Source organism: Cetorhinus maximus, chromosome 21 (genome assembly GCF_964194155.1).
Source record: "Cetorhinus maximus chromosome 21, sCetMax3.hap1.1, whole genome shotgun sequence".
Taxonomy (NCBI): Eukaryota; Metazoa; Chordata; class Chondrichthyes; order Lamniformes; family Cetorhinidae; genus Cetorhinus; species Cetorhinus maximus.
Genome location: NC_135899.1, coordinates 79,835,459 through 79,857,143, shown reverse-complemented (window position 1 = coordinate 79,857,143; position 21,685 = coordinate 79,835,459). Strand labels below are relative to the sequence as shown.

The following is a 21,685-nucleotide window of genomic DNA, read 5'->3' as shown; positions in this document are numbered from 1 at the left end:
TTTCCCACAATATACTCCATCAGCCAGATCTTTGCCCACTCACTTAACCTATCTATACCTTTTTGTAGCCTCCTTATGTCCTTTTCACAAATTATTTTCCTACTGATCTTTGTGTCATCAGCAAATTTGGCAACCATCCCATCCATCCCTTCATCCAAGTTATTTATATAAATTGTAAACAGTTGAGGTCCCAGCGCTGATCCCTGTGGCACACCACTCGTTATATTTTGTCGACCTGAAAAAGACCCATTTATGCCTACTCTCTGCTTCCTGTTAGCCAGTCAATCACCCTTTCATGCCAATATGTTACCCCTACAGCATGAGCTTTTGTTTTCCGCAATAACCTTTGATGTGGCACTTTATCAAATGCCTTCTGGAAATCTAAGTACAGTACATCTACCGGTTCCCCTTTATCCGCGGCACATCTCACTTCCTCAAAGAACTCGAATAAGTTAGTTAAACATGATTTCTCTTTCACAAAACCATGTTGACTCTGCATGATCACCTTGAACTTATCCAAGTTCTCTGCTATAGCTTCTTTAATAATAGCTTCTAACATTTTCCCTATAACAGATGTTAAGCTAACTGACCTGTAGTTTCCCACTTTCTGTGTCCCTCCCTTTTTGAATAATGAAGTTACATTTGCTATCTTCCAATCTGATGGGACCTTCCCGAATTTAAGGAGTTTTGGAAAATTAACAGCAATGTGTCAGCTATCTACCTAGCCACTTCAGTGATCCTGATGGTCTGGAATAGATCTTGAACACACTACCTATGACTATGAATGGTGTTCCCAGAGTCAGTCTGACACTTCAACCTATGGTAAACTTATGGTTACCACAGATGCTCTTGTTTAGTAATTGAAATATTCCTAACCGCCACATTGCACAGTCACCATAAACTGGTGGCAGGGTTGCTGCTGTGCATACATGTACTAATTACGTAGAATGAACAGGAAAACTTAGAATGGTTATATTGCAGAAGGAGGCCATTTGGCCTTTCACGTCTCCTGGCCTGAGCAGGCAGATGGGGCATTGGTCTATTGTCTCATCCAAAAGGCGGCACCTCCGACAGTGCAGTGCTCCCTCAGTACTGCACTAGAGTATCAGCCTAGATATATACTCTGGTCTCTGGAGTGGGACTTGAACCCACAATCTTCTGGCTCAGAGACAAGCTACCACTGAGCTACACCTGGGACCGTAGCTTATCATCTAAATTTATTTAGCAAAAACATAAACTGTAATGGTGATCTTTTTATAGTAGACTTCTGGCGCTTGATTAACCATGTACTGACCAAGTAATTAACACTATTCTCTCGCATTCCTGTAGTTATGACTCCCAGTCCTGAGATGATGGCACTTGGGGAAGGAAAGTTACCACCGACACAGAAGGCAAACAACAAGGCGGATGGAATGACGAAGGCTGAACTCAAATCAAAGGTGAGAATGCAAGTGAAGTGGTACTGGGCACCAACCAAGGGTGGTGCTGCATTCTGGGAGCAGATGGGAATACTGAATGTTGCTGTGCTTCACAAAGAACAGCTGCTCCTTACTCTGGTTTTGATATATCTGCTTGAACCTGTTTTAAAATTCATTTGCGGGATGTGGGCGTTGCTGACTGGACCAGCATTTATTGCCCAGTGAACATTGTGTTTGATTTATTCCTGATAAATTTGAACTCGTGGAATGAACGATTGCCATTGTTGCAGATTGAGCATTTTATACTTGTGGCACCCATTGTCACCATCAGTTTTCACCAGGTCAGCTACAGCATGTTAGATGTGAGTAAAACTCCCTTTTGCTGTGTCTAAGCAATTAGCCTTAATTCAGAACTTTGACATTTTATTAGTGCAGTGTTTTTGCCCAACATTTTTGAGTGGGGAGCCTCCTGATGTTGACACCCTCAAGGAGACCCTCAAAGACATTGCATCTACTCAATGGGAAAATGTGTTGGTATCAGTGTACAGCAGCAGGAATGTGCTAGTAACTAAAAAAAAAAATTAGGCGGTATTGATTGAGATCTTAATGACCTCATGGACCTTCGAAGATTGCCTTGCAAATTCTCTCAGGTCTAAGAGATGCTAATTTGCCAAGATGTGCATTCATGTTCTTTTTAACATCAATCATCTTTCGTAGCCTATCCGAATAGATTTGGCTGCATGTGTTGATTTTTGGGGACATGCCCTTTAGGAACTGGGTTGAAACTGATAAAAATTAATTTCAGAAAAGTTGCTTGCAGAGATCTTCACCTTTCCCTTGTGATAGGTTTCAAAGAAGGTCCTTTTCTAACCTGGTGCCAACTAGTTTCCCGCTCTTTAGATAGTTGAAAATTTCTTGAGAGATGTTACCACTGATAAGCTGGTCATGCTTGGCAGATATGTGTTTGTGTGTTATGTATTAAGCATATTACAATGGGCATGTTTTTATTCTTTCATGGGATGTGCGCACTGCTGGCAATCCTAGCATTTGTTGCCCATCCCTAATTGCCCTTGCAAAGCGGTGGTGAGCTGACATGAACCGTTGAAATCCGTCTGGTGTAGGTATGTCCACAGTGCTGTTAGGAAGGGAGTCCCAGGTTTTTTGACACAGTAAAAGAACAGTGATAATATAGCTCCAAGTCAGGATGGTTTGTGGTTTGGAGGGGAATTTGCGATTGGTGGTGTTTCCATGCATCTGCTTCCCTTGACCTTCTAGGTAATATAGAGTTCAGTTTGGAAAGTGCAGTTGCAGGAGGCTTAGTGAGTTACTGCAGTGTATCTTCTACGTGCTGGTATGGTACACATTGCTGCCACTGTGTGCCGGTGGTGGAGGGAGTGAATGTTTAAGGTAGTGGACGGGGTGCCCATCAAGCAGGCTGCTTTGTCCTGGATGGGGCAGCTCCAACAACACACACAAGAAACTCGACACCATCCAGTACAAAGCAGCCTGCTTGATGGGCACCCCACTCCTGACTTTGCCTTGTAGATGGTGGACAGGCTTTGAGGAGTCGGGGTAAGCTACTCGCTGCAGAATTTACAGCCTCTGACCTACTCTTGTGGCCAACCTATTTATATGGCTGATCCAGTTAAGTTTCTGGTCAGTGGAAACCCCCCAGGATGTTGATGGTGGGAGACTCAGCAATGGTAATGGTATGTGCATAACATTCTAATTTAGACTGTAACTTGAAGAACCCTCACTTATTAATAGTGTAGCTGTACAACATAGGCTTAGGAGTAGGAGGAGGCCATTTGGCCCTTTGAGCCTGCTCCATTATTCAATTAGATCATGGCTGATCTGTTTGTGGTCTCAATTCCCCTTTCCTGCCTGCCCCCCCCATAACCCTTGACTCTCTTGTCTATCAAAAATCTAACTATTGTCTCAGCCTCTACTGCTCTCTGGGGATAATAATTCCACATACTAACAACCTCTGAGAGAAAACAATTATCCTCATCTCAGTCTTATGAGGGAGACCTCTTATTCTTAAACTGTTCTAGTTCATCTCCCCACACAAATGGAAACATCCTCCCAGTACCTACTCTATCAAGTCCCCTCAGGATCTTGTATGTTTCAATAAGATCACCCCTCAGTCTTCTAACTCCAATGAGTATAGGCCTGACTTGTTCAACCTTTCTTCATAGAATAAGCCATTCATCCCAAGAATGAGTCAAATGACCCTTCTCTGTACTGCTTCCAATGCAATTGTATATTTTTTTCAAATAAGGAGTCAAAAACTGTACACAGCATTCCAGATATGGTCTCACTAATGCTGTGTACAGGTGCAGTAAAACTTCCCTACCTTTATATTCCATTCCCCTTGCAATAAACACCAATATCCTGTTTGCCTTCCTAATCACTTGCTGTACATGCATACTAAGTTTTTGTGATTCATGTACCAGGGCACCCAGATCCCTCTGCATCAGAGTTCTGCAATTTCTCTCCATTTAAATATTATACTGCTTTTCTATTCTTCCTTATTTTCCCACATTATACTCAGTCGACAAAATTTTTGCCCACTCATTTAACCTGTCATTGCAAACTCTCTACCTCCTCTTCACAACTTACTTTCCTACCTATCTTGGTGTCATCAAATTTACATTTGGTCCCTTCATCCAAATCATTGATGTAGATTGTAAATAATTGAGGCCCCAGCACTGATCCCTATGGCACTCGTTACAGCTTGCCACCCAAAAAAAGACCCATTTAACCCTGATCTCTGCCTCCTGTTAGCTAACCAATCCTTTATGCATGCTAATATGTTACGCCCTACACCATGTTCTCTTTGTACCCTTTGATTTGACACCTTTTGGAAATCCAAGCATACAACATATACAGGTTCCCCTTTATCCACCTTGCTTGCTACTCCCTCAAAATCTCTAACAAATTAGTTAAACACTATTTCCCTTGCACAAAGCCATGTTGATTCTGCCTGATCACATTTATGCTTTTCCAAGTATAACCTCCTTAATAATGGATTCTAGCAATTTCCCTATGACAGATGTTAAGCTGACTGGTCTGTCATTTCCTGTTTCCTGCCTCCCACTCCTTTCTTGAATAAAGATGTTACATTAGCCATTTTCCAATCCACTGTGACCCTTCCAGAATCCAAGGAATTTTGGAAGATTATAACCAATGCATAATACTATCTCTGCAGCCACTTTTTTTAAAACCCTAGGATGCAGGCCATCTGGTCCTGGGGACCTGTCAGCCTTTATGTCAAATAGTTTTTCAAACACCTTTTCCCTAGTGATGGTGATTGTTTTAAATTCCTCCCTCCTGTTCACCTTTTGATTTTCAAGTATCTTTGGAAAGTTTTTTTTAAGTCTTTTGCAGTGAAGACAGGCACAAAATACCTGTTCAACACCTCTGCCATTTCCTTGTTTTCCATTATCAATTCCCTCTCTAGGGGACCAACTTTAGTTTACTCTTTTAGTTACTCTTTTCCTATTTAAATACTTCTAAAAAAACACATGATAAGAGTTTCTACATTACTAGCTAGCTTTCGCTCAAAATAAACTTTCTCCCTTTTTTGGTAATTTCTTTGCTGGTTCTTAAAATCTGACCAATCTTCTAACCTAATACTAATCTTTGCAGATTTGTAGAGTTTCTTTCAATTTGATACAATCCTTAACTACTTTATTCGGTCACGGATGATGCATTCTTCTCAGAGTCTGCCTGTCTTACTGGGATAAACCTTTGAGAGTTATTAAATATCTCTTTAAAAAGTCTGCCACTGCATCTCAACTGTCCTACCTTATAACCTAGTATCCCAGTTCAGTTTAGCTAGCTCTGCTTTCATGCTTTTATAATTACTTTTATCCAGGTTTAAAAAGCTAGTCTTAGACCCACACTTCACCCCTTCAAACTGAACATGAAATTCTGTTGTAATATGATCGCTATCAGCTAAAGGTTCCTTTACCATGAGGTTTTTGATTAGTCCTGTCTCATTGCTCATTACCAGGTCTAGAATAGCCTGCTCCCTTGTTGGCTCTTTAACATGCTCTAAGCAATTGTCCCACATGTACCTTATGTACTCATTTTCCAGGCTAACTTTGCCAATCTGATTTGTTGAATCTCCATATAGATTAAAGTCACCCACGATTATTGCAGTACTTTTCTTACACACCCCATTCATTTCTTTCTGTATACTCTGTCCTACAGTGTAATTCCTGTTAGGGGGACATAAACTTCCCACGAATGATCTTTTACCTTTCTTATTTCTTGCCTCTACCCACGCTGATTCTACATCTTACTCTTTTGAGCTAAGGTCATCTCTCACTACTGGACTAATGACATCCTTAATTAACAGAGCTACCCCACCACCTTTTCCTGGCTTCCTATCCAAAATGTCAAATACCTGTGATAGCAATTAGCTCATACATATTTATTTCTATCTGTGCTAACAATTCATCCATTTTATAATGAATGTTGCACACATTCAGTTACAGGTCCATAAACTCTTGTCTTTTTACCATTTTTGCAATCTCTGACCTTATCGTCTGGTACAGTCTTAAGCTTGTGTGCTCTGTCCCATTCAGCCACATCCTGGTTATTTGTACCCAAATTGCTACCCTGCTCAAAGGATAACAACTCGTTATCCTTTGATTTACTACATCACACCTCACACAACCCCTTCCCCCCCCATAATTTAGTTTAAAGCCTCCTCTACCACCGTAGTTGTACAATTCGCCAGAACACTGGTTCCAGCACAGTTCAGGTGAAGCCCATTCCAGCGGTATAGCTCTATCTCTCCCCAGTATTGGTGCCAGTGCCCCATGAATTGAAACACATTTCTCCTACACCAGACTTTGAGCCATGCATTCATCTCTCTAATCTTATTTACCCTACACCAATTTGCCCTTGGCTCAGGTAATAATCCAGAGATTATTATCCTAGCTGCTCATAATCCCTAGGCATAACCTCTTTCCTAGTCCTATCTGTGTTGTTGGTACCAACATGGACCATGACAACTGGACCCCCCCACCACTCCCAGTGCAAGTTCTTCTCCAGCCCCAAACAGATGTCCTGAGCCCTGGCACCGAGCAGGCAACACAGCCATATGGGCTCAGGCTCTTGGCTGCAGAGAACTGTGTCAATCCCCATGACTGTATTGTCCCCTGCTACCACGACTTTCCTATTAACTCCCCCTGCTTGAATGGCTTCCTGCATCATGGTGCCATGGTCAGTTCATTCACTTACATTGCACCCCCCACTTTTGTTACCACAAACTGCAAGAACCTCAAACCTATTTGGACAATTACAAGGGCTGAGACTCCTCCAACTCTGTCTCCTTGATCCCTTACCTGCCTAATTTGCAGTGGCACCCTCCTGTCCTTCACTGCTAACCAAGTTAGAAGGCCCTAACGTAAGGGGCGTGACCGCCGCCTGGACTAGTATCCAGGTAACTTTTCCCCCTCCCTGATGCACTGCAGTGCCTGCAGTTCAGCATCCAGCTCAAATGACTGAGCTGAAGCTCCACGAGCTGCTGTTACTACAGACATGTTTGCCCTGGATCACACTGGTGTCCAGAAATTCCCACATTCTGCAGTCGCAACACATCACCTGCCCTGCCATCTTTATTATGTGTTAGTGAATTTATTTTTGTTAATTTATAATTAAAACTCTACTACTCCCAATGAGCATTACTATTACTAGTAAACTTTACTACTACTAATGAAACTGTACAATTATGAATAAATTGCAAGTTTTGAAAGATAAATTAGCAAAATACTCACTAACTAATTACTTACCTGTTTCCCTCCTCCCTCATTCACCAAATTCCCAAGTTCACATTCTGTGACTAGCTGCACTCAGTGTTGCGTTGCTGTCTTCGTGCTTGTTTATTTCCAAGCAGACCATCTGTTTGAATGCTGAACGGTTCACCTCAAAGAGAAAATTTGTGGATTTAACAAGAAATATGATTTGTGGGTTTAAGCATTTAACCCTGTCTTTAGTTGATCACCTGTAAAATGTACATGTTTATCGGATGTTTAAACAGAGTGAGATTATTCCAGTACAATTGGAATTTGTCCAATAAACTGTTATGTATCGAACAAGATTTTGTGCATTGAACTGTTGAACTTCAGAACATCAGCTGGTTTTGTTAAGGCATTTTTAAATGTATGTTAATGGCTTAAGGCTGGTATATCTTCTTGGTATGTGCAGTAATAAGAACTTATAACCACAAGGAAGTGCTTATGAAGAACTCACTCAAATATTGAAGTATGTGAAATGTCAGTGGAACTTTTTACTCTGATTAGATTGATTATTTTTCAGCACTGTTTCTCCGCCTGGATTTGCAATTGGGTATAAGTGATAACAAGTTGACCATGGGCATGCATGAGGTGCCGAAGTAGCTTGTGTTGATTCTGCCTCACCAGTCATGCATTTGACTCTGTATGATTGTCTTTGGATTTGCATCTTTTCTGAATGTACACGATGGTTTTCCTTTTCATCATAATTGTTTCAACACGTTGAAGAACCTGAGCACTACCAAAACACTGGCTGAGGGGGCAGCAGTTCTTTCTTGGCTTGTTATTTTCACCTGTTCAGATAAATCATTTGTCTGTATGGGCTCTTCATGTGAATCTTAAGCAAACTATTTCCTGTCTCTAGTTGGAGCTTTGTGGTTGGGTATCTAATCATCAGTAACTGACGGACCTGTCTCTTCTCAGAAGACCAACTCTTCCACGACCACGAATGAAAAGATCTCTAAACTGTACGAATTGGGCATGGAGCCGGAGCGCAAAATGTGGATTGATAGGTACTTTGCGTTTATGGAAGAGAAAGGAACAATGATGACAAATCTCCCTGCGGTTGGCAGGAAACCGTTGGACCTTTATCGACTCTATATGTCTGTCAAGGACATTGGAGGACTAACGCAGGTGGGTGTGGAGGATATTGATTGTCTTTAGCTGGGATTCAGGTTGCTCAGGTTTATGGACTTCTTTTGTTAAACTGTTCAGCATTGAAGCTGCAGTAAATACCCTATCGTGAATGTTTTATTTTTAAAACTTGTTTCAATCCCATTATTAGTTTCTTCGCAAACTGTTTTTGCACAGTAATACTTCTTGGTAGTCTGGATGCTTGACAGTACTTGTTGATAGTTTATTGGAATAATTACACCTCACTTGTACATAGTAAGAACACCCTTCCAAAGGCCTCGTGTATCTCTATCCTTTGTGTACATCAGTAATTCTGGCCTAGGTTTTATAGATTAAATACGGGAATAGTCAATTTTAGATGAAGCTCTGATGGAAGCTAATTCCATATGATGTCCTGAGATGCCCATCCCCTTACTCCATCTCATTAACTGTTCACTTGAACTTTTTGTTTGGTGTTGTGTGCAGAGGCAGATAAGTACATAAGATGACCTGTGCACTGTTTTTCAACTCAACAGAAATAACAGGGCTCAATTCAGAGCTCTGTGAAGTGGCTATATTTCAAAAACTGGTCCCTTAGAGTTCAAATTGTGCTAGTTGGAGAGTCTCTGACCAGTGGACGTAGTCTAAAAATTAGAGTCAGACTTTTCGCAAATGAAATTGGAAAATACCAATTGATTGTTTAAATTTTTGAACCTAGATTCAGACTTAACCATATCACACTTACCACATTACCCTCAAACTTAGTACAAAACCTATCATATTATGGTCACTCTGCACCAGATGATCCTCCCCTCTAAGTTTACTAATTAACCCCATCTTGTTACATAAAACTAGATCTAAAACAAAAACAGAATTACCTGGAAAAACTCAGCAGGTCTGGCAGCATCGGCGGAGAAGAAAAGAGTTGATGTTTTGAGTCCTCGTGACCCTTCAGCAGAACTGAGTAAAGTTAGGAGAGGGGTGAAATATAAGCTGGTTTAAGGTGTGGGGTGGGGGGGGGGGGGTTGTAGAGACAAGCAAGCAGTGATAGGAGCAGATAATCAAAAGATGTCACAGACAAAAGAACAAAGAGGTGTAAAGGGTGGTGATATTATCTAAACGAATATGCTAATTAAGAATGGATGGCAGGACACTCAAGGTACAGCCCTAGTGGGGGCGGGGTGGAAAGACTGACAGGGTATTACAGTTATAGATTTAAAAATAATGGAAATAGGTGGGAAAAGAAAAATCTATATAAATTATTGGAAAAAACAAAAGGGAGGGGGAAGAAACGGAAATGGGGTGGGGATGGGGGAGGGAGTTTAAGATCTAAAGTTGTTGAATTCAATATTCAGCCCGGAAGGCTGTAAAGTGCCTAGTCGGAAGATGAGGTGCTGTTCCTCCAGTTTGCGTTGGGCTTCACTGGAACAATGCAGCAAGCCAAGGACAGACATGTGGGCAAGAGAGCAGGGTGGAGTGTTAAAATGGCAAGCGACAGGGAGGTTTGGGTCTTTCTTGCGGACAGACCGCAGGTGTTCTGCAAAGCGGTCGCCCAGTTTGCGTTTGGTCTCTCCAATGTAGAGGAGTCCGCATTGGGAGCAACGAATGCAGTAGACTAAGTTAGGGGAAATGCAAGTGAAATGATGCTTCACTTGAAAGGAGTGTTTGGGCCCTTGGACGGTGAGGAGAGAGGAAGTGAAGGGGCAGGTGTTGCATCTTCTGTGTGGGCATGGGGAGGTGCCATAGGTGGGGGTTGAGGAGTAGGGGGTGATGGAGGAGTGGACCAGGGTGTCCCGGAGGGAACGATCCCTACGGAATGCCGCCGGGGGGGGTGAAGGGAAGATGTGTTTGGTGGTGGCATCATGCTGGAGTTGGCGGAAATGGCGGAGGATGATCCTTTGAATGCGGAGGCTGGTGGGGTGATAAGTGAGGACAAGGGGATGTTTCTGGGAGGGAGGAGAAGGCGTGAGGGCGGATGCATGGGACATGGGCCGGACACGGTTGAGGGCCCTGTCAACGACCGTGGGTGGAAAACCTCGGTTAAGGAAGAAGGAGGACATGTCAGAGGAACTGTTTTTGAAGGTAGCATCATCAGAACAGATGCGACGGAGGCGAAGGAACTGAGAGAATGGGATGGAGTCCCATCTAAAACAGCTTGTTCATAGTTAGCTCTTCAACCTTTTGTTCTAGAAAACAATCTTGAATGTATTCAAGAGAATGTATTCCATGAACTTGTCCTACAAGCTACTTTTGCTAATTTGGTTTGCTCAGTTTATATGAAGATTGAAGTCTCCCAGGATTATTATCATACCCTTGTTACATGCTCCTCTAATTTGCTAATTTACACACTGTCCAACACTGATTATTGCTAGTGAACCAATAAACTACTTCTGCCCTATGTTATTTGTTATATTCCAACTGATTGTTCAGCAATACTAACTGGGAGCTGTGAGGCCGAGTTGTTGTGTATTCACCACACACTGCAATACAAACAACCACTACTTCTTTTTCAGGTGAATAAAAACAAAAAATGGCGTGAACTGGCTACCAATCTGAACGTGGGCACCTCGAGCAGTGCAGCCAGCTCACTAAAGAAACAGTATATCCAGTGTTTGTTTGCCTTCGAGTGCAAGATCGAGCGAGGGGAGGATCCTCCACTAGACATCTTTGCTTCCGTAGATTCCAAAAAACAACAACCAAAGATACAGCCTCCTTCTCCAGGTGAGTATGACAGCAGCTCAGGAGCAAGGGCTTTCCTTCTGTTCAGTGCAGGTTGATTGGTCCTGAAGCTGTAATTTGTATAAGTACTGGCTTGCTGTATGATGTACACAGTGCCAAAGTTAGAAAGATAAGACTAAAAGGTCTAAATAATGGTTTGTGTTTTCATGTGTAACACATGAATGACTGATGATCTCACATTGTTGCAAAAGCCCATTTTTATCCTGTTTGCATCATGTGCTTTTTATTGAAGTAAGCTGGTTGGGAGTGCCATACTGCCAATGTGAAAATTGCCATAACAGGCATTAATAAAATAAAATTAACTGGAATTGTGAAAATTTCTCCACTTGGTTTTCAGATTCTTGATGTACCAGTTGCAAATGACCTCAATTTAGTAAAAGGGCACATGGCGCTACTGTGAATTTGCAGCTCATTAGATAAATCATAAGTGAAGAATGGTTACAGAACACTTGAGGGGTAGCCATAGTTTGGAGCCTAGATTTGTTCTCTCCCTTTGGGCAAATTTTATGTTGGCTTTTGCTGTATTAACTTTTGTTTTCCTGTTTTCTTATTACAAACAGCCCCAGTTTTAGACCCAGGACCATTCTTAGTGTTTCCTCCAGTGGCTGCCTTTGTTGTAGATGTTGTTGTAGTGGTGGTGGTAGGGTAGTTCATTGCTGGTAGTGTTTGAAGATGTTTCCTGCCTGTCTCTCCTGCTTAAAGTATAGCCCACAAGTCGTAGACTGTTACCACACCTTGTACCTGGTAACTTCCCTTAATCCAATGATTGTATTGGTGTGGGCAATTCATGATCCCAGCATGCTTTGCTATAATGATATAATCATTCCAGCACTGCCTCACTGAGAGTATTCAGTACCAGAGATTAACTGGACATAAATGTTGTCCTTTCCCTCTGAGGCAATCTCCTCCTGCTCTTTTTGTGTATCAGGTACAAGCGTCAGAAGCCTGGGCACTGGCTGCCTGGCTGCCCATGGCACTCGTACAGGAATAAGCCATCTAGCTTCTTAAGTCTGCCCCACCAGCTTATGCTGGATATTTTGTGTTATACAAAAAGATCTGGAGACAGTTTGTGTGAAATGATTTATTTCAGCCATTTCTTAAGAGTGCTGCTTGTTTAGTAATGCTGTGGGATAAAGCCTCACATTGGGTTCTTCCACAAGTATGATCTGGAAATGCAATTAGACAAACTCTGAAAGCACCTGTGCATCTTTGAGGATAGCAGCAAACATGTGATGTTATCTCTGCCTAAATCCATCATTGCTTCTTCTGCTTTTTTGAAAGTGGCAAGCTCCAGAGGAGGCTGTTAACTGAGGCAAAGCAAAAAAATCTGTCAACTGCCTAGCCTTGAAAGCAAAACTTGAGCCTTGATTAGAAAGACATTATTTCAGGTTCATTTTTAAAACTGCATAAGCATGTATATTTCCTAGAGAAACTCTTGAAGGGTAAAATTTACTGAACTGCTGATTACAGTTTTAGGTCCTGTCCTTTGTTAAAGGGATTTCCAATGCTTTGCCCAGGACAAGCTCACCGTTTTTTTATATTATGTCATGGAATGTGGGCATCGCTGGCTAGGCCATTTATTGCCCATTGTTAATTGCCCTTAAGGTGGCAGTGAGTCACCTTCTTCAACCGCTGCAGTCCATGTGGTGTAGGTACAGCCACAGTGCTGTTAGGAAGGAAGTTCCAGGGTTTTGACCTAGTGGCAGTGAAGGAACAGTGATGTAGTTCCAAATTAGGATGATGCATGGCTTGGAGGGGAACATGCAGGTGGTGGTGTTCCCATGCCTCTGCTGCCCTTGTCCCTCTTAGGTGTTACAGATCCCTGGTTTGGAAGGTGCTGTCGAAGAAGCCTTGGTGAGTTGTAGCAGTGCTTCTTGAAGATGGCACACACTGCTGCCATTGTGCGTTTGTGGTGGAGGGAGTGAATGTTTGTGGATGGGTGCCAAATAAGTGGGCTGCTTTGTCCTGGATGATGTAGAGCTTCTTGAGTGCTGTTGAAGCTGCACTCATCCAGGCAAGTGGAGAGTATTCCATCACACTCCTGACTTGTGCCTTGTAGAGGTGGACAGGTTTTGGGGAGGCAGGAGATGAGTTATTCACTGCAGGATTCCCAACCTCTGACCTGTTCTTGTAGCCACACTGGTTATATGGCTGGTTCAGTTTCTGGTCAGTGGTAAGGCCCCCCCCAAGATGGTGATAGTGGGGAATTCAGCGATGGTAATGCCATTGAATGTCAAGGGCAGATGGTTGGATCCTCTCTCACTGGAGATGGTCATTGCCTGGCACTTGTGTGGTGCGAATATAACTTGACACTTAGCAGCCCAAGCCTGAATGTTGTCCAGGTCTTGCTGCATATGGACACAAACTGCTTCAGTATTTGAGGAGTCAAGGATGGTGCTGAACATGGTGCAATCATCAGCGAACATCCCCACTTGTGACTTTATTATGGAAGGAAGGCCATTGATGAAGCAGCTGAAGATGGTTGAGCCAAGGACATGACCCTGAGGAACTCCTGCAGCGATGTCCTGGGACTGAGATGATTGACCTCCAACAACCACAACCCTCTTCCTTTGTGCTAGGTATGACTCCAACCAGTGGAGAGTCCCCCCCACCCCCCGATTCCCATTGCCAATTTTCCTAGGGTTCCTTGGTCACATACTGTCTTGACGTCAAGGGCAGCCACTTTCACCTTGCCTCTAGAGTTCAGCTCTTTTGTCCATGTTTGGACCAATGCCGTAATGAGGTCAGGAGCTGAGTGGTTCTGGTGGAAACCAAACTGGGTACCAGTGAGTGAAAAATGTTTTTATAACATTTGCATTTGCGTCTGTTTGTCATGCGCCAGTTCTTACGCACTCTGGCTGCATGCTGTGCGCATTCTTTTGATCAAGTTTCCCATAAACTTGTCAGATGGAAGTGGGAGATAGAGACTGAACCTGCTACCATCGGTTTCCTTCTTCTGTTGGCCACCAACTGGATGCTGAACCATTTGAACAGACTCTTTGAATAAGAAACCCTAGGACTGAGAAATCACTCTGCAGTGCAGCTGCCTTCATGTACAGGTCTTCCAGGCTCCCTGCCAGCTGAATTGTTCTCTTTGGGGCCACCATTTTAAAGAGATGTCATCAAGGCCTAGGACAGTAGTTTGTTAGTGAGTTTGGAATTTGCTTAAAGGTTAACTGCAGATTTTTAATTTCATAAAGCAACCTAACCGGGAGATTGATTGAAGATTTGTCCATGGCTGGCAGAGTCAGTCCTTACATGGACATTGCCTGCGTGAGCACTGCAAAGACAGGATCACATAGGGAAAGGAAAGAATTTAAGGAATGTTGGCCCTGCCCACTGGCTCAAATGACATTCCAGCTGACTGTTTTGTGTGCTGCCATCCCAGATTCCCTGGAGGTTTCCAGGTTCAGGAAGTTGATGAATGGGGAGAGTGTTATTAATGTGAATGAAACTGATCCCAGTCGCCCTACTGCAATGTAACCTAATCCCATTGCCACAGAGTAAGGGGAGCCCAGCCACATTCTTAAGTTAGTGAGATGTCACTGAGCAGGAGGGAAATCCCCTGACTGAGCAGGGTGAAAAGGTGAAACAGGGCTGGGTGTAAATAAGGCTGCCCTTCTATTGACCTTCCTTGCTTGCAGTTAATGAATAGTAGCATGAGTCATCAGGGCTACTGTAGTACCTGAGAGAGCATATAATGATTAACACAGTATTGTATACCAGTAACGAATCACTCGAGTACCCGAAACTGCACCATCCATGACAGGAGTCATTACAACTCTTCGTATACAGCAGAACCTGAAACACTGATGACTGACACATGCTCTCATTACAGCTTTTAATGAAAAAAGAGTTGCATTTAGTTAGTGCCTTTTATGACCACTGGATGTCTCAAATTACTTTACAGCCAATGAAATACTTTTGACATGTACTCACTGTTGCCACGTGGAAATGTAGCAGCCAATTTATGCCCAGTAAGCTCTCTCAAACAGGAACAGAGAATACTGTTTTTGTGATGTTGATTGAGGGATGAATATTGATCAAGATGCCAGGGATAACTCCCCTGCTGTTCCCTTCAAAATAGTGCCATTGGGATCTTTTTTGTCCACTGAGGGTAGGCGAAGTGTTGGTTTAAAGTCTTATCTGAAAGTGGACAGTGCAGAACTCCCTCAGCATACTGCACTTTTCAGCCTTGAATTTTATGCTCAAGCCTTTGTGGGAATTGACCCCACAACCTATTGACGCAAGCAAGAGTGTTACCAACTGAGCCGCAATTGACACCAAATGAGTTGGATATGACCATAATATTTAAATCCAATACTATGATGATAATTATCAGCAGAAAATAATACCTGAAGTAATTATTTGTTATTAAATTGATTTTGTTGGTCTGGTCTCATTTGAACCCCTACTGTGGGCTCTCTGATCTAGGAGAAGGGTCAGTCTGAGTTGTACCCCCCCCCCCCCAAACAAGAAGAATCCAGACAGATCCTGCTCTTCACAGCCCCTTGGGCTTGTGCTGAGTGTGTAAATGTCTGTGGAGACACTCATCTGTTCCTTGTTCAGTTCATTATGGATTGACAAAGCTGCTATAGTTACTGATCTACCTCCTCCCTCCCAACTGAGGTTGATAATATGCATGTCTTGCCAGTACAGCTGGAATTGCAGAGCTTAGAACCTTGGAAAATCATTACTGTTCAGTGAGAAGGAATGTAATGAGTGAGAGCGTGATGTTCTCTTCCCTACTTCTCTCCCCCCCACCCCCCCTCGCGCGCCCTCTCAATTATCTTTCACATCATAGATCAGTATTACACTATAGTATTGGCATACTTTTGAGGCTTTCCAAGAATTCTGAGCCATTGTGACTCCATTAAATGGTAATCTAAGCAATGATTTTTTTCTTTGCAGCTGGTTCAGGTTCCCTGCAGGGTCCTCAGACCCCACAGTCCACCAGCAGCTCGATGGCAGAGGGAGGAGATATAAAGCCACCGACGCCCGTCTCAACACCCCATAGCCATGTTCAACCAATGCCAGGTTCCAGGTAAACCCAGCTGTAATATAAAAAGGTGCATCAGCTCATAAATAATTGCGGCCAAATTCTCAATTCATCTGATTTGATTGGGCTATTGATTGTGGGCTGGCAACAGTAACGATAGAGTTGTCTTCTCTTCAGTAATTGTTTTGATTGGGAACAAATCAGTGAGTGAAAGAAAGGATGGGGGGTGGAGGCACTAGTACCAGTTTGGGCATGGAACTGATGAAGGTATGGGGATGATTGGACCATGAGAGAAGAAGAAAAGTAAAGCTGAGCAGAATGGGTTTACATTGCATTAATGCCAAGTATAATTGGCAGATTTAAGAGATGAGCAGCCCATGGAATGTAATCTGTCACCATCCAGTTGAGGAGCTGATTGTTTTGTGATGCTTCCATCCAACATTTCTATCTAGTGTTATTTAGTTGTGAGCATGGTTAGGAAGGAAGTGCCATCTTGCAAAAGACTTACACCTCTCTAAAATGCTGTATTAAAACTCAGGAGCAACTCTGTGAGTGTCCAGGATCCGTTTGCAGACAGTAGTGACCCAGCTTTCCAGAAGAGGACCACCGTGACTCAAAACCCTGCGTACCCACCCAACATGAATACCACGGATTTAATGGCCCGCATGCCATATGAGCCCAACAAGGATCCATTTGGTGGAATGAGGAAAGGTAGAAATAGTTAGCTTTTAAAACTATTTCCTGAAATGGAAACTTGTTTTATATGGTTTGGTAAATAAATTTGAGCTATTGGCCAAAAGTCATCTTACCAGTGTTTTGGGGCGGATTGTTTGTATGTAACATAGTGACGCTCATCTCTCTCCCAGCAGCTCCTGGGACTGACCCTTTCATGTCTCCTGGACTCGCTCCCAATACTGGAATGGGAGACCCTTACAATCGCCCCCCTGCAACAGCTATGGGGCAGAGGCAGCAGTATGCATATGGATCTGGATTTGAGAGGAGGTAGGTCTGAATAATATTTTGAAAGTCTGAATGAACTAAACCGCAAATATCTGTTTGAATCAACGTTTCTAGGAACTTAAAACCCCATTAGTTAAATGTTTTGCTCTGGTTTTATTCCCCACAGTACAAGGTGTTGAGAGATTGGCCTTGAGACATACCACCTACAGATGCCTCTTTCCTGTATTTACTTGAACTGTACTTCCTTTTGCTTTTGGGGTCCAATAAGGTGAAGCTTAGCCTTGTATTGCCTCCCAATTGCAGCCCTTTGACTTGTGGATATTCTGTCAAGTTCTCGGCTTCAACTCTTTGATGTGGTCAGATGGCAAAGAGATGTCTACAGCCTACACTCTTTCACGTTTGATTCATTTTGCTCTTTCCTTTCCCCACGTCCATTACGTTAGGTCTGAACATGGGATGGGCCCAGAGGGGACTTTGGGACCAGTAACAGCGCAACCTAATGTGGTGCCAGTCAATGCAGATTCCGGCATGTACTCTCCAAACCGCTATCCGGGACAGCAGCGGTAAGTGTGTATTGAATACTACACTGTTCGTGTTCTTGGAATAAGTCTTGTGCCTAACTTAAGAATCACTTTGGCAATAAATTTATGCAGAATGTATTCCAGTTTATAGATAATTTGTGTAACACAAGGGATAAGGGCAGTCTCTGTTGGTATTTTTACCAAGCAACTGTGAGCCATTGGCATTGAGGGCTGACTCAAATCTCCATGCCAAACTGGCATAGGTTTGCATGGGGTTGGGGACTGAATCCAAACATAGACTTGTGTAAACTTAGACTTTTCAGCTGGAGTGAAAGGGTCTTGGCTAGAGATCTTTTCCTTCTTCGTGGTTCCCTCCTAGCAGAGTAATTACTGTAAAGATGGGTCCAACAACAACTCCCTAGCAGCATGTTCCCACCAGAAGCTCTATACCAATTGTTACTGATGGTTCAAATGGAAGATTGTTGTATGAGGTTGTTGTCACTATCGGATCTGAATATCTGCAGCTACTAAATTTGATATTCTCCTCTCACCCAACCTGTTCCCATAATACTAGGCACGATCCTTATGGAAACCAGTACCCTGGACAGGGAGTTCCGGCTGGACAGTCGTATTCTAACCAGCAACCTGGAATGTTTCCACAGCAGCAACAGCAAGTAAGCAGCATAAGGTGTTGGGCAGATAACACACGCGTGGGGGGGCCTGGCAGCCTCAACCAAGTGGGTTCTTTTTTAAAACGTTGACGTCTGTTCCAATAGCTGGTATTCCTGTTTGTGTATTTTCGTGCCAGTACTTAAATATTAAGAACCAGAAGTTGATTGTAGCCTTTGGTGAGCAAGAACAGAGAATTTCTTAGGACTTGCATACAGCCAGACTAATTGTCCCTGACTGTTGTGATATAAACAGAGCCAGACAGGAGCAGTATCACCAGAACCTGAATTCCGAAAAAAAAACTAGCCCCCTGGTTAGTCCATTAATGCAGAATTTCTGTGCTGGAACTTGATGGGGGGGAGGGTGGTGTCTGAGTTTTATCTATTTTTCCACCTATTTTGTGTCTATTTTGTGTTCTACGATCACAAGGGGACATAGGCTAAATGATGGGGCAAAGCTATGGCAGGTAGAATTCAATGTATGTACTGGATATGAGAAAGGCAAATAAGAATGCTTTACTAGCGGAGAGAGGATTAAAAGCTGTGGAGGAGCAAATAGATTTAGGTGCCCAGCTACACAAACCATTAAAAGCTAGTGCATAGGTAGAAATGGTGATCAGATGTTTGTTGGACTTTATCTTCTAAGCAGTTGGATCACAAAAGGGAGGAAATTATACTTCAGTTGCGCAGAGCCTTGGTCAGACCCCTTCTGGATTATTGCATTCAGTTATGGGCATCACACCTCAGGAAGGATGTATTGGCATTGGAGGTAGGAGGCATTGCCCAGATTCTCTAGAATGTTAACAGAGCATCAAGTGTTGAGTTATGAGGACAGGCTGCAAAAATGTGGCTTGTATTTTTTTGCGTTTAGAAGGTTGAAGTCTGATCTAATTGAGGTGTTTAAAGTGATAAAGGGATTCAGTAGAGTAGTTATAGAAAAATTCTGGGGAAAGCCTAGAATAAAGGGGCAAAGTTTCTAAGTTAGAGCTAAGCTGTTCAGGATTGAAATCAGGAAGCACTTTTTTTACAGGCTCCATTTTTAGCTATTTAACTGTAGCCAGAGAATCACTGGCAATAGCTCATTTTCCTGCTCTTAAATCGTTACCTCTGGTGTCCCTCAAGGATCTGTGCTTGGCCCCCTCCTATCTACACCTACATGCTGTCCCTTGCAACATCATCTGAAAGCACAGTGTCAGTTTTAACTTGTACGCTGTCAACGCCCAAGATGAGCTTCCAAACACATCTGTGCCTTCACTAAAACCGTCCATTTCCATCTCTAATGTTGCCAGGCTCCACCCTTGGCTCAGCACATCTGCCTAAAACCCTCGCCTATGCTTTTGTTACCTTTAGACTATTCTAGCCACTCCTGACTGGCCTGTCACGTTCTATCCACTGTAAACTTGAGGTCATCCAAAACTCTGCTCGCATCAAGTCCTGTTCATCCCTCACTCCTTTGTGATCACTGAGCTACATTGTCACGCAGCTAAGCAATGCCTTGGTTTTAAAAAAATTTTCATCCTTGTTTTCAATTCCTCCATGGCCTTGCCCTGTCTCTGACATTTCCTCCAACCTGTCAACCGTCCGAGATAACTACTGTAAGCCTGGCCTCTTGAACATCCCCAATTTTAATCATTACACCATTGTTGGTCATTCCTTCAGCTGCCTGGGTCCTGAACTCTGGAATCCCCTGCATAAACCTCTCCGCGCTTCTACCTTTCTCTTCTCCTTTAAGAAGTTCCTTAAATCCTTTTTTGACCAAACTTTTGGTCATCTGCTCGAATATCTCTTTGTGGCTTGGAGTCAAAATTTATTTGATAATGCTCCTTTGATGAGCTTTGGCATGTTTTATAAGTTTTATAATGACTTGTTGAAATGTGGAATTCTCTTGCTCCCAGAAGGCTGTGGATGCTGGGGATCAATTGAAGTTTTCACATCTGAAGTCTAGAGTTTTGAATAAGGGTATCAAAAAGGATATGGATCAAAGATGGGTGAATGGGCTGGAGTTGCAGACCAGCCATGATCTAACTGAAAGGCAGAACAGGCTTGAGGGGTGAATGGCCTACTATTGTTCTAATGTTTCTAATTTAGGTGTAGCACAGCTTTTATGCTTGAGGCATAATTGCTCTTTGGGTGGAGTTCTAGAGGTATTGACAGTCCTCTAGTAACCCATTAAATGACCATTATTCATGAATGAGTGTGGTGATCTAATCAAAGATGAAAGAAAACATGGCCAAACCAGTTCTGTTCTTCTAAGTGAACACCAGACATTTCCGTAGAGTCTGGGTCAATGAGTGATGATCAAGGACGGGATCCCTGGTCCAATTCCTCCTCCTCAATACCTAAAGACACTGAAGCATATTGTACCTGTGGCCAGCTCCTTAAAAAGAGCGAGGATTCTGCATGAAAGTCTCTTTGACAAAGTGCAGCTCCTTGTTCCTTTTTTAAATGTCAGATTTTGTGTTTGTTATCCTCATACTTTTATTTGTATAAGAAATCTGAGCATTCTCTTCATTTTTATCAGAACTTCAAGCGCCAGATGGATGGGACTTATGGGCCTTCAGCCAAGCGGCATGAAGGTGAAATGTATGGGATGCCCTACACAGCCCAGCAATCTCAGCAAGACCTGTATAACCAGTACAGCAATGCCTATCCTGGTGCCGATCGCCGGCCGGTGCAGAATCAGTTTCCATTTCAGTATGGTAGAGAGAGAATGCAAGGTCCCCCTGGCTCAGCCTCCCAGCAGCCTGTGCCCCCACAGATGATGGGTCCATTACAATCTCCTCCTGAAGGACCACAGGGCACTGTGTGGTCAGGACGAAATGACATGGCTTACAACTACCCAAACCGGCAAGGTCCTGGTGCCCCACCACAAGCTCCAGGATATCACAACATGAATCGTTCTGAGGAGATGATGGGACCTGATCAGAGAATGAACCACGAAGGGCAGTGGGCTTCCCATGTCAACCAACGCCAACCATCATTCACCCCCTCTGCTCCTCTTCCCCCGATCACAAGGCCATCACAGTCCACCTACCAGACTCCTCCATCAGTGCCAAACCATCTTTCCCAGGTGTCCAGCCCAGCTCCCATGCCACGACCGTTGGAGAACCGTACCTCACCCAGCAAATCACCATTTCTGCATTCAGGAATGAAGATGCAAAAAGTTGGACCCCCAATGCCCGCATCCCATATTTCTGTACCCTCTACACAGCCACCACTGATGAGACGAGACATCACCTTCCCTCCTGGTTCAGTTGAGGCATCTCAACCAGTTCTGAAATCCCGGAGGAGACTCACCACCAAGGACATTGGTAAGTGGTGATAATAATGTTCTGCTAATTAATGTTCGAAGAGCTCAGGGCAGTTAGACGGGGAACTCAACAATTCCAAACCAAGTCCAAGTCAAATGGAATTTATGTGATCTGTAAACAGGTAAAGTAGTCAATCAGAATAAAGCTGC

General features: G+C 43.3%; 1 protein-coding gene across 3 annotated transcripts in view; it reads left to right on the top strand.

The window, feature by feature from the left end:
- Positions 1 to 21,685, top strand: part of LOC144696037 (AT-rich interactive domain-containing protein 1A-like) — an 84,232-nt gene that overhangs the window by 53,720 nt on the left and 8,827 nt on the right. For 2 of the 3 annotated variants that reach the window (XM_078567237.1, XM_078567235.1), the window contains exons 9-17: positions 1,330 to 1,439; positions 8,150 to 8,359; positions 10,852 to 11,059; positions 15,989 to 16,121; positions 16,615 to 16,787; positions 16,943 to 17,078; positions 17,480 to 17,599; positions 18,132 to 18,231; positions 20,747 to 21,536. In XM_078567237.1, coding sequence (XP_078423363.1) covers positions 1,330 to 1,439; positions 8,150 to 8,359; positions 10,852 to 11,059; positions 15,989 to 16,121; positions 16,615 to 16,787; positions 16,943 to 17,078; positions 17,480 to 17,599; positions 18,132 to 18,231; positions 20,747 to 21,536 — 1,980 coding nt within the window. The remainder of the gene's footprint in view (positions 1 to 1,329; positions 1,440 to 8,149; positions 8,360 to 10,851; positions 11,060 to 15,988; positions 16,122 to 16,614; positions 16,788 to 16,942; positions 17,079 to 17,479; positions 17,600 to 18,131; positions 18,232 to 20,746; positions 21,537 to 21,685) is intronic. The other variant, XM_078567236.1, reaches the window with a different exon arrangement.